Source organism: Andrographis paniculata, unplaced genomic scaffold (genome assembly GCF_009805555.1).
Source record: "Andrographis paniculata isolate CXL003 unplaced genomic scaffold, ASM980555v1 Contig59END, whole genome shotgun sequence".
Taxonomy (NCBI): domain Eukaryota; kingdom Viridiplantae; phylum Streptophyta; class Magnoliopsida; order Lamiales; family Acanthaceae; genus Andrographis; species Andrographis paniculata.
The window spans coordinates 2,328,831-2,343,136 of NW_026137594.1; the positions used below are offsets into that span (position 1 = coordinate 2,328,831).

At 27.5% G+C, this 14,306-nt stretch overlaps 2 protein-coding genes across 2 annotated transcripts; both read left to right on the top strand.

The window, feature by feature from the left end:
- The first annotated feature begins 344 nt into the window (after positions 1-344).
- On the top strand, positions 345-2,484 carry LOC127258222 (uncharacterized). The gene is made up of 7 exons (XM_051284994.1): positions 345-624; positions 719-862; positions 1,167-1,265; positions 1,377-1,453; positions 1,558-1,666; positions 1,744-2,072; positions 2,148-2,484. The coding sequence occupies exons 1-7, from the start codon at positions 555-557 to the stop codon at positions 2,238-2,240; spliced, it is 921 nt and encodes a 306-aa protein (XP_051140951.1). The 5' UTR covers positions 345-554; the 3' UTR covers positions 2,241-2,484.
- A 6,019-nt stretch (positions 2,485-8,503) lies between these two features.
- LOC127257797 (LOB domain-containing protein 38-like) lies at positions 8,504-9,787 on the top strand. The gene is made up of 2 exons (XM_051284262.1): positions 8,504-8,874; positions 8,958-9,787. Exons 1-2 carry the CDS (start codon positions 8,691-8,693, stop codon positions 9,416-9,418), a joined length of 645 nt encoding a protein of 214 aa, XP_051140219.1. The 5' UTR covers positions 8,504-8,690; the 3' UTR covers positions 9,419-9,787.
- The last annotated feature ends 4,519 nt before the right edge of the window (positions 9,788-14,306 follow it).

A 14,306-nucleotide genomic window follows, 5' to 3' on the forward strand; every position in this document is an offset into this window, starting at 1 on the left:
AAAATTTAATTTAACCATTAAAAAAAAAGGGTATACAAATATAAAATATTTTATTAGATATAGCTTTAAAAAAGAAAAGTACATGAACAAATTTGAAAAAAAAAATCCATAAATTGAGGTCAACGCAAGGTCAATTAGTATTTCCATTAAATGATTTTTTAAAAAAGTAATGTAGCCCAACAAATTGGACTTTGACCCGAAATATATATATTCATTAAGTCAGGCCCAATATTTTCAACCACCAAAACCTACTCTGGCGGCAGGGAGTGCGTGCCGGTCACGTGATAGTGTAGTCAACGGTCAACAATCGGATAGCGAAAAGCGGGAAACTTCGAAACTCGTAGCCACCACACAGCACAAAGCTCGTTTTTGCCTACACTATCTTTCGTTTCGTAGGGGTTTCAATCAATTCCGCACACAAATTTAGGGTCACGTTGTTTCCATTTCCCCAATTTCTTGTCGCTTTCAAATTCGGGGTGTTCCCACATTGATTACAAGCACTGACCTGCATAATCTATCCTCTGGACTGCGCGATTTCGGGCGGAGATTCGGAAATGGAAGAGGTTAGGGCTACCTGCGCTTGGGTCGCCGCCCGCTCTCGTCACGTCGCCGTCGATTCCTCAGGTTCTCGCTTTTTTTTTTTTTTTTTTTTCGGTTTCTCTATCTCAATTGATTTTTCGTTTGAATTAGGTTTTTGAATTTGTTCTTCTCTGTGTAGGAGTCGAGGCGGTGGCTGATAAAATGAAGGATTCGATACCCAAGGTGGAGTGGAATTTCGAGGGGATTCATTATTTCGACAATGGTCCTCTCACTGTCCAGTATTTGTTTGTGTTGGATGCAATGAATTTCTGTTTCTGGCCAGGTATACCTTTCTGTATTTGAATCACAAATATGTTTGAACTTCAATTTTTTTGTGCTATGAAATGCATTGCATTATGTTGTTGTTGGATCTGTGCTGTTTGCAATCTTTAGTAATGTTTGTGTGTGATCAATGGCAAAAATAGTATTAAACGTGAGTAATAATAGGTTTGATGGCAATTCTGATATCCTGTTGTTTGAATTGATAACCTCTGTGGATCAATTTTAATTAGGACTTTGTCATTCAGTTCAAGTGATGTTTGATAGGTATCTTGAATTTTTGTAATGTAAATTTTTTCTAATGTTAGATGAAGAATTGAGCTATGATCATTTGGCTATGGGGTTAAAGGAAGCTCTTCTAAAAGATAGGTCTGCTTTCGATGCTGATCGCCTACAAAAATACACTGGTATGAAGTTTTCACACTAAATTTTTTCTTGGCAAGCAACACCGCTTGAACTGTCTGAATTTATATTATTTGGTAGAATAATGAATTTCAGAATGTTGGAGTCATTGGCAGGTTATGATCTGCGAAATATGCTGAATTGGCCGAGGCCATTACCCTTGGAGGAGGAGCGTGTACGCCTGATGCACGAGGTGCAAAATATCACGTTTGTGCAACCATTTGTCCGTTAATTTTATTTTATGGTTTTCTAAAATTGTTTGTAGTAACCTCATTGCTCCATAACACGTTCGATTAGGTGGGATTTGAGCTTGAGAGAAGTTTTGATGGCAAAGCATCCAAACTTGTAGAATCATCCGAAAAATCCGCGCCTAAGCTTGTCGCTCTCATTGCAAGTCACTTTCCAGGTGAAGTGGCGTCCTCTGTTAAAATTTGTAGATAATCTCTTTCAGTGTGAAGTCTTAATATGATTATGATGTTACAGGATTCCGGGACCATACAATATACAAAGGTCGCCAGATCTTCTTGTATAAACGAGCTCAAATATTTGCTGCTGATTTATGGGGTGCATTCAAAGGCCAAGGATACGGCGAATTCAAGGACATCGAATCTTTGACAATGTTTGCCGATTACATAGTCCCTGCTGTTCTTCAGCAGCTCGGAGTACTGAAATATAGTCCTTCCTTACAAAATATGATCAATGCTGATTCTGAAATGCATTCGGGTAGTGATGAAGAAGTTGAACTTCGAGCATGCTCTGTACATGCCGTGGAGGAAATTCGCGACCTGATCCAAAGAAAGACGGGAAAACAGGTCAGAAAATCTTACAAAATATTCGACACAAATTTCTTTGAAACTAACTTCTTTTTTTTTTTTTCTTTCATCCAGGTGTTAAGTGTGGAATTGGATTTATGGCTTTGGGCTTTCGGCATTCAATGTTCGTCGCTTAAGCATCATCATACGCTCTCAATCTATTATTGAGATCATAAAACCCAGCCAAGGTTAGAGGGGAAGAACTCTGAAAATTTTCAGGTACCAAACTTCGTTATGGATGATCATATAAGCTTTATACTGATTTTTACTTGGTAGAAAATCATCGTATACATCTCTCGACTTTCTGTTAGCATATTACTATGACGATATCTAGTCGCATTGAACATGAAAATTGATCAGGTGTGTTCTATTAGAGTTTGGTTTTTTTGTTTGAATATAGGTTTCAATATAATGTTTTGTGAGAGAAATAATATATTGTTACGGAGAATTGCTTAGTAAAAAACTTCAACCAAAAATAATATATTTATAATTGTTTTATTGGTTTTAGTAAATAATAACAAAAATTCCTAACTACTAGAAGAAAAGATTCTCACTTATTCTATGATATTTTCTTTCCAATGATAATCCTCATAATCATAATGTGCATTTTTGTACACTATATTGAAATTGTATCTAATCTACCAATTTATGATGTGTATTTATCGAAGAAATTAACAATATTTTGAATATGAATATGTTACGGAGAATCAAAGTTTATGTTATAATATAAATAAAAAAGTATATTTTTATGATTAATCAACATAAATTAGTTTATAAAAGATATGAAATTTTAAATTTATGTAAACATTTTATATATTTGGAAAAGCTATGGTTTGTTTGATTTTGATTTGAGTTTTTTTTTTTAATTTGAATTTAAATAATATTTTGATATGATATTTTATTTTAATTTGAATTTAAATAATATTTTAATATGATATTTTATAGAAAAAATAATTATATTTTTATTGAAAAAAGTATAAATTAATTAGTAATAATTTTAATTTAAAATTAAAACTAATTCGCTCGTCACAAAAACCTAGAAAAAAAAAAAAAAAAAAGTGGATAATTAGCATCATCAAAGTCGTTCCAATGCAAAATATTTAATAAAAATAAAAATAAGATCAAAAAGTGAAGTAGTGGTTCAACTGTACATCTACACAATTCTTTCAATAATCAACATTATCGTAGTTTTTTTTAATACATATATATATTAATATATTAAAAGTAAACATATTATATATTACACTTAACATTTAAAATTTTTATATTAATATTTATTTATATTACATCAAATAAATATTTAAAGTTTATATTTTATTATTGAAAATTTCATCTTCAACTCATATGACCAAACAATTGTCTTGATATACTTTTATTATTAAAATAATAAAATATAAAGATAAAATGGATACTTAATATGACATTTTTGTTTTAAAATATTTTTATAATAAAATGGATACTTAATATGACATTTTTGTTTTAAAATATTTTTATAAAAAATAAATAAATCAGGTTTAGTATAATACATTTTTTTTAATAAAAAGAGATTTCTTTGGTCACACATAAATAATCTCACTTGTCCCACTTAAATTGCCCAGTTTATTGAGAAGTGGTTCTCAGTGAACAATTTATCTTCAATGTTATATCTAGTTACCATTTCAAACTATACATTAAGATAATTTTAGGTTTATTTTATTTTTAATTTTATACAAATATACTTACTAAAATAATACTAATAGTTTTTTTAAAAAAATAAATAAAATAAAATTTACTACAATATTATTTTAAAATAATTTAAGTAGGGTGAAGAGAATAAACTTCAATAAAACAACAGTAAATATTGTGAAAACAATCTAAAAAAACAAAACAAGAAAAAAATCTACAATCCACTAAAGTTTGTTGGTTGGAGGTTATTTTCATGATCAACTATTTGTTTTACATTATTTCAGCCCTTTCATCATATGCATCACCAATCTACAATACTAATGCTCTAATTGGAAATTTCACTTTTAAATTTAAAATATTATGTGTTTGTTAGATTTTGGTTTAAAATTTAAGTTTTGACTTAAATAATATTTTATGGAAAAAAAAATAATATATTTTTTTTTTATTGAAAATCACACGTGAATAGTAATATAATTTTGATGCAAATTAAATCTATCATTTATATATATGTATGTATATATATTTATAGGTCTACTTACAAATTTATGTCTTTGTTTTCCTATCAATAAATATTCAATCTTTTTTTTTTTTTTACACGAATTCTCAATATATATAATAGTATACTATTTTATCATCTTACAAAAAATCAACATTTAAACATAGAAAAATATATCTCATATCCAAACACCAAACAAACAAACCCATAAATTTTCAATACTATTTTGTCAAATGAATTTTTTATTAATCACACATATTCATTTTATTTTAAAATTTTTACTATATACAAAATAACATGTATATAAATTAATAAAGGTTCGTCCCCCGAATGAATTAATTATTTAATATAATATTCCAATGGAAAATTAAATTGAAAAATAAAAAAATCAACTAATTTATTGTATAGTTAATCTCAAATATAAAGTTACCAAAGAAGAAAGATACATATGAATTTGTAGAATGATGATGTGCCCAAACATAACAATTGATGCACTTTTTTTAAGATATTATAAATTTTGTTTGGAATAATAAATTTCTTGATATGAAATGTGTAAGAAATACTCAATTCTTTGAATTATATTTTTGTTAGATAAAAAATAAAGTTTTGAAGGTGCTTTATTATTAAACACATATGTAAAAACAATTTGATTTATCCTTTTTTTTTTTTTTTCCAAAATTTCAGATTTGTATATTAATGTTACATTTTATTTTATTTTATTTTTTCAAATTTTTATTTTGTTCTAATGGTTCAAAGATCTCTGTGTTTTATTGATTTTATTTCTATCCTTGTTCGTTTTGAGATATTGATGATGCGATGCCCAATTTGGATATTAATTAATTCAAAAATATATTTGATTAGTCCCGACTATGGTGTTTAATGTACCGTAAATATATAAATTTAAAAGATATATAATTAGTAAATAATTTAAAATATATTAAAATTAATTTAATATAATAAAAATATAAATTAATAATTAAAAATAAAATTATAATACATATTCTTTTTATAAAAAGAAATACATAATAAAAATAAAAATTAAAAGATGAACACAATAAAGAGGGTACGGCGTCTATTACACCGGCCCGCGCGTGTAGTAGGATAAGGATGCCACGTCAGCCGCCAACCCGGGAAAACGACATCATCTTCTGTCGTTTCGATCGACTACTGAATCCAGCTTCACTGTTCCTCTGCATGAGTCGTCATCCATAATTTTTCGATTTGATTGACGTTTTTATTTCAGCGTGTCCTAAGATGCATTTAATTAATTATTAAACATATAAACTTATTTCGTCATATATTTAATTAGCCATAAATTATTACTCTCTCCGTTCCACATAATTTATTCATATTTTTTATTTTGGTCTGTCCAACATAATTTGTCTTTTCTATTTTTGGAATTATAATGATGCACTTTAATCGCATTTTAAATTTTAAATTTTATAATTTTCTTAATTTTAATTAAATTATTTACTTATCTTAATCTTAATCTATAATTATTTTTACTAAATAATAATTATTTTTACTAAATTTCTTATATGTACAGTAATACACCCATATTATATGGGACGGGGGAGTATTACAAACCATAATAAAAATTATTATATCCCCAAAGCCTGAAAGATATTCTTAGGGTTTTTTTTTTTTTTTTCTAAAATAATAATAATAATAATAAATTTCTCTATTAGTATTTATTATATAAATGGAATCTGAAATGTGTAGGAAAAGATAAAACTGTGACGAACTGTAGGAGACCCACCATGCTGAAATATGTCTACAAAATTATATGTTGATGATAGAAAGGATTCTTTTTTAGATCAGTACGGCTGTATATTTATATATCGATTTCCCAATTTTTCTATAATTAAATCTTCACAAAATAATTAATATATTATATATATTAAATTTTAAAATATATAGTTAAATGGGCTAATGATCAAATTCAAGATTTATGTATTTGTTTATTATTATGGGGGTTCCACCTATACGAATAATTATTTTGATAAGTTATAATAATAGTTTGATGTGTATATATATATATATATATCCTAGCATATGCTTTAATTTTATTAATTAAATATATATCTAAGTAAATTATTAGAGATATACATTGAATAAAGTGTAATGAGTATATATCTATCATTTTTAAAGCACCAACATCAAACAATTTATAGCATATTTCTTTATTTATTTATTTATTTATTTTTAAATGACTTTATATATATATATATATAGAGAGAGAGAGAGAGAGAGAGAGAGAGAGTTATAAATGGTAGAAATATTATCACATAGTATAATATACATTTTTACTTAATTTATATGTGTGTGCACACGTACAGTTAAGAAGAGTATTAGGTGATTAGCTTAATCGAAACATATTACTCCCCCCCCCCCGTCTCATATAAGGTTTATTACTGTAAAATATAATTAGTAAATAATTAAGAAGTATATTAGTAAAAATAATTATAGATTAAGATTAAAATAAGTAAATAGTTTAATTAAAATTTAAAAAATTATAAAATTTAAAATTTAAAATGCGATTAAAGTACATAATTATATTTTCAAAAATAAAAATGACAAGTTACGTGAGACTGACAAAAATAAAAAATAGGGACAAATTATGTGGAATTGAAGGAGTAATTAATAGTATATGTTAATAATTTATATAACACATGTCACGATTGATTTTAACACAAGACAACATATTAATGTAATACAAATATAAATTAATAATTCATATAACACATGTTAATATTAATTTTTACTTAAGATAAATGTTATCATACCAAAAATATATGGTATGAATTTAATTAGAGCACATAATAATAAATCATACAAAATATATTAACTTAATTTCGGCCATGTGCTGAAAAATAATTAATTGTTCATACATTTGTCATATGTTGCGTTTGTGTTCTTATTTTATTTTATGTAATAATAATAAATAGTAATATATTTTATCAATAACAGCGTGTATAGAAAAAAAGTAATGTTTACTTGTAAATTTTGAATTGAAATAATTGTTTGATGTGAAATATATATTGATGAATATTTTGAATGTATAATTAAATTCTAGTGTAATATAATAAATAAAAAATAGGTATTTGATTTGATATTTAAAAAAAATAAAATTGAAATATTAAAATTAAATGTAAAATTTCACAAGTAAACACATAAAAAATTCAGGTTTCATATAAATGTCTAAGTAAAAAAATAATATAATTTTTATTTAAAACATCACCACTGATATTTATTTATATAACATTTAATGTAATAAGGATAGCTAGGATACCCATTAAAATTAATCAATATATAAACAATCACTTCTCAAACGTATAATTTAAATTAAATTTGAATGTACTACGTAAATTATAATGAGGTTAATCGTGATCGATAAAATGTAGACTGTTATTATATGATGTTAATTAATATTTACATTTGTATTATGTCATTTGTGAATTATTATACTCCATATGCTATCAGTTTGTAATTTATAATTATTACTTCTAATCAATATTTAATTTCATATAATAGTAAACACATTTTTATTATTAACTATGTGCTATTTTCAAACTCCTAAAGGCATTTCAGTCCAAGGCCATTTCGCACTGGGTTGGTTAAAGATTTGGCGTTGATACAGTGCAACTTTAATTTTGATATATATATATATATTTTTCAAATAAAATTTATGAGTCCTAAATCACATAAAAACAAATCTTAAAAGAAAATAAAAAAGAAATGCCATCCTATCCCATGTAATGTATTAGTAGTAATATCTAATCAGCATCGGACAGCAATGCATAGTAGATTGTAAATTACAAAACACATCAGCTCTGAATCTTTGAAACCTCTAGAAACTAACGAATTAATTAAGCTCCTAATTAACACCGATATATATATATATATATATAGAGAGAGAGATATTGTAGATAGAGATGCCAATGGAGGTTCAGTCTATAAGTGAGTCAGTAATAAGGTCGTCTCCCACTTTGGTGGGGCGTCTCTTTCCTTTCTTCCCTCTTTTTATTATTATTATTTATTTATTATTAGTATTAATTAATTAACCAAGGCAAGGTACCACTCACATCGATAGCCTATCATTCATCATCACACCCATTCCGCAATCCAACGGTCGAAAATCACCGTCCGCGGAAACACGCAGCCGCTTTCGCCCAATACTTTTGGAATCCACCTCACAGCACAACACAACATACACACATACATACATACAATATATATATATATCTAAACCCAACTCTGGTTAACCTCTAAACCACCCCACCCCACCCCACTCCACAATTCTCCGCTTCCTCTTTATATATCTGCCCCTTCTCCATCAACCCTCTTCCACAAGATTATTTTTATTATTTTAATTCTTTTGAGGTGATGATTATTAGGGATTTGAAGTAGCTATTGGTGAAGAAGAAGAAGGAATTGCAGAAATTAATTGATCGATCATGAGTTGCAATGGCTGTCGGGTCCTTCGAAAGGGCTGCAGCGAGACGTGTATTTTGAGGCCGTGCTTGCAGTCGATCGACACGGCGGAGGCGCAGGGCCACGCCACCGTCTTCGTCGCCAAATTCTTCGGCCGCGCCGGCCTCATGTCGTTCCTCTCCGCCGTGCCGGAGAATCAGAGGCCTGGTCAGTTTAATTTAATTATAATTAATTTGTTGTTTTCACCATTTCTTTTAATAAAATTTTAACGAACGCGCCGCCGTCTGCAGCCGTTTTCCAGTCGCTGCTGTTCGAGGCCGCCGGACGGACGGTGAACCCAGTCAACGGCGCCGTCGGGCTTCTGTGGACCGGCAACTGGCGCGTCTGCCAGGCCGCCGTCGAGACCGTCCTCCGGGGCGGCGCGCTTAAGCCGATCCCGGAGTTACTCGCCGGCGCGTCGGACGCGGACGCGGAAGCCGACGACGGGTCTGAGTGTACGGACATGTTCAAGCTCCAGGACCTCCCCGGGCCCAAATCGCTCCAAAAACGGCGGCGTTTCCCCGACGAGCCGGCTAAGGTGACGCAGCTAGCCGATCTCGATCTGAGCCTGATGCCGGTCAAGAAAAGCCACCCTTTGCCCGCCGAGACGCCGCGTCTCGGCAGCCCGTCTATGAATTCTGAAGAATCTCTTACCACAACTTGCCGGGATCAGCCCGCCGGCGAAATCAAGCTCCTAAATTTGTTCAATTAACTAAATAATTATTCAGGTGAACAAATCTGTAAAAAATTATATATATATATGTATAATTCGCTACTACCAGCTTTAGCTTCTTCTTCTTCTTTCTTTTTTTTTTTTTTGAAATTACATTTTCCTGGAAGTGCATTATTCCAGGTAGTGAGGTTTTGTCAGTCATTGGCACAAGATTCCCCTAATTTTTGTTCGAGATTGAGATTTATGTGTAAGAACGAAACGAGGGGAAAATGAAAGTTTTGCCAGTGATTCTTTTTCGTTCATTGTTCTTGATCTTGATCTTGATCTCATCGCCATCAGATCATTTCTCGATCTGTCTGTCTAATCACTGTTGGACTTTGGATAATCCTAATTTGCCCTTTGTATTAATTATTTCAAGTAATAGTACTTATTTATTACATCACCCATTTATGATGATCTGCAATTCTTCTTCTACAGCAGCTTCGATTATTGGCCAACTCCTCCTGCAATAATTGGACACCACCAAAGTGCAGAATTATATTTATCTTTTTTTTTAAAAAAAAAATGAAACCCAAATGAATAAATTGAGTAATTAATAAAAGAAGCAACCCAAACTTAAAATTCCAATTCCATTGGAAGTCTTGGGGGGACTCCTAAGAGATAGGGAGGTAAGGTCAAAGTATTGACTTATGTACAGCTCAGATTGGTGTAAGAATTGCGTGGCGGATCCAACGAGAAAGGACATTACTTCCAGTCTTAGGTACCAAGCACTAAAAACTTATCCATTTTATTTAATTAATTAATTTATTTAGAGGGCAGTAGTTGGGAACACTGTCCGTCTCTCTGTCATCGTATTCCTATCCTTAATTAATTATTAATAATTAAGTCCTTCCTTCATCCCACAATGGATATTTTAATTAATATAGGCACAAAAATTTATGTTAAATATAATTAATAAATAATTAAAAATATATTAATAAAAATAATTAATATATAATATAAATTATTATAAATTAAAACTAATATAACTAATTAAGTTCATTAAAATTTAAATTTAAATTTGAAATAAAATTAAGATGCATAATTATTTTTTTTAAAAAAATAACATAAAATGTGAGACGATATAATCGAAAATATAGACATAAATTGTGGGACGGAGGGAGTAAAAAATATATATATTTTTTTTTTAAAAAAAAGTATAGGGGAAGTGAAGGTGAAGGTGAAGGTGAGGATGAAGATGATAGTGATAGTGATGCAAATTTTGGGGACCTTTCGGCAGACAGAACAGCTTAATTTTTGGAGGGGGCGTAGAATAGGGGAGACCCACCCCCACCCCTACCCCCACCCTTACGCCCATTTTTGGTTTGTAATAAAAATCAATGCAAAGAAAGGATAAAATAAATAAAAAAATAAAAAATAAAAAAAAAAAGGCAAAGGAGGAGGAAATGGATAAATTGGCTGCAGCAGCACAGACTCGGCTGATAGCGGCTTTTGGAGCATCCAAGGAGGCGTGTCTCAACTAAAACACAATCATACATACATACATATATATATATATATTTATATATTGTATGTGTGTGTTTCCAATGGAATTGTTTGGTAGTTTATTACTGTGTTTTTTGCTTTTATCTTGGGTGTCTTCTTTTTATAGACTGGGTGTTTTTATCATTTAGAATTTTGTAAATACTCCTCTCAGACTAAAGTCTAACACTCGTATGATACTGTCTATTTTGATTTGAATTGAGTTAGTATGAATTTGTTCTTGAATTTGTTCCAAAAGATCACGTAGTTGATATGAGACTTATAAATTGTTAGATTTTTTAAAACTTTTCAATATAGAATTTTGTTTTGCACCCCAATATTTAGTAAATTAATATTCCATGTCCTATAACTATGTATAGGGGTGGGCAAAAAAATCGAACCGAATCGTCGAACCGTTGAATCGAACTGAATCGAATCGAATTTTCGGTTAACCGAGCAAATTCGGTTCGAATACAAATTCTGCATATTTGATATTTGTTCGGTTCGGTTCGGTTTCGGTTTTTCATATTTTTTTATATTTATGTATTTATAATATTATATTTTAAAATTTATATTAATAATTATATACGGTTCGGATATTTGAAATATTTGTAAATATTTTTTATTTAATTAAAATTTTAAAATTTTTTATATATTTTTTCTTAATTTCGGTTCGGTTCGAGTTATTTGCAAATACTACAAATATTTTCGGTTAATTGAAAATTCGGTTAACCGAAATTTTCGGTTCGAATACGGTTCGCGGTTTCGGGTATTTGTTCGGTTCGGTTCGGTTATCAAATACCTGCATATTTGCAAATAATCGAACCGTGCCCACCCCTAACTATGTATTCATTTGCTTTTTGCACGAAGTTTTAGAAATATTAGTATTATATTGAGATATAGTAGAAATAAAGTATAAATTACTAAAATAATCTTATTAGTATTGTGTGATATAAAAGTAATGACATTTATATAATATATTGTAAGTTGTAAGAGTATGTTAAATAAATAGTACAATTACTAAAAAAATAAATTAATATTTTATTATGAGACATACTAAAATAAAAAAATAAATATTTTATTATGGGACGAAAGAAATATTAAATATTTTTAATAAATGTAAATTAATTTAATTAAATACTGTAAGTAAAATTTTATACATAGAACATATTCAAAATCTTTTTTATTTATATCACTTTTTTCAATAAATAAATATTTATATTTATATTTAATTTTTTAAAATTTTTATGAAATTAATTTATATTGATTATAAATAAATAAAAATATATTTATTTAATTTTATTATATACTTTCTCCATTTTACTTCAAAGGTCATTTGAGATTTTATAGTAGACTAAAAAATAATAGTATTTTATTAGTTAATAAAAGTGCGTGAGTAGTTTGGACATTATTGTCTTTTGACTTTTTTTATGTATAAAATAATTGTATGTTAAATGATATGTTTATAATTTATGTAGAATTAAATGTATTTTGGTATTAATTTATAATTATTTTTATTAAAATAAAAAAATAAAAAATTTGAATGAAAACAACGAAAATAGTAAAAAAGTAATATCTTAAAATTAGGACAAAGAGTGTATAATTTTATTCCGTAAAAATAATATCCATATTATTTATAGTATTTTATTAAAAAATAATATTTAAAATATTTAAATACATATATTAAGTTTCTTATAATTTTATATATTACTTTTTATTTTAAAATATTAATATCAACACTTACATAAAATAAATAATATCAAAAATTTACTATCACCATCTTATAAATTACATTTTTTAAAAACATTTTATCACTAATTAAAAACATCAATTTTTATACAATAATAATAATAATAATAATAATAATAATAATAATAATAATAATGGGCGAAAGATGTGGCGACAAGTGGTGAAAGGAACAGAGACACATGAGTATATAATTGCAGGGGTCCACCCCCTTCGCCAATGGGAACACAACCACAGGTTTATTACAATTAATTTGTAAATATATACTTATTAAAATAAAATACTTATAATAATTTTTATATATTATAAGTATTAGTTTTAATATCATACGAAATAATTTTACTATAACATTTTAATTTTAAAATAAAAATGATTTCACAAATTTGAAAAAAAAAAAAGAAAAAAAAAAAGAGAGTTAATATTCAACCAAATAAACCTAAGTGTGTGACGCCATCAAATCCACCAAATCAATATTATTATTAATTCCAAGTTTCTTGGTGCCTGCCCACAATCTCTCTCACACACATATGTACACATTATATTTATTTAATTTAATATATATTCATCAGAAATAGTATATTGAAATTAATATTAACATTAATTTTACCACACATACGCAGTTTACGTGTGTTGGTTTTGTTTGTCCTTTTTATTTTCATTTTTTTTAAATTAATATATATATACTCCCTTTACTCACTTTTTTTTTTTTTTTTTTTTATATTTTCATTTTTGTCAATTTCATTTATTTTGCTTTAATTTTATTCTAAAAAATTAATTTATAATTATTTTAAATTTTAATTATACTAATCAATTATCTTAATCTATAATTATTTTCACTCATATATTTTTAATTATTTACTAATTATATCCCTCTTAAATTCTCGTGTCTATAGTAAAACGGACAAAATATCTGGAATGGAGGGAGTATATTTTAAAATTGAAATAGTAGTTATATGTAAAATTTTAAATGAAAAATTTGGATATGATACTTTTAAAAAAAAATTAAATAGATTGAAAAAAATTAAGTAAAAATATTTTAAATAAATAAACCTATCAGATTGCAATTTCGGCATATTGTAAATTATATATATATATAGTAAATGACACATTATAAATAAAAATTTATGTCCAATTATGAATATGGGTGGAGCTACAAAAGCGACTGTGTTTGTTTGGAGGTTTGAATTTTAAGTTGAGAATTGAATTGTAAAAAGTTTCAATTAAAATAGTTGTATGATGTGATATAAATAGGTATTGATGTGATGTTTTGAATGTAAATTTGATTTTTAATATAATATAAAAAATAAAAAATAGATGTTTAATTTGATATTTTTGAAAAAAGAAAATTGAATGAATAATTAAAATTATTACAAATCCTCCAAACAAAGACACCCTAAAGGTCTGTTGACGGTCGCTCACCAATCTCAAAACCACAATAATAATAATAATAATAATAATAATAATAATAATAATTGTTTAATTAATTTATGCATTAATTTAATTATATACTAGCGTAAGTACCCTACCCGTGCTACACTCGGTTCAATTAATAAAAATTATAATATAATAATTATATAATTTAAAATAAAAAAATTAACCCACTATAGAATAAATGACAATTAAAATATTTGCAAAATTTAATAAAAAATAAAATAAATTA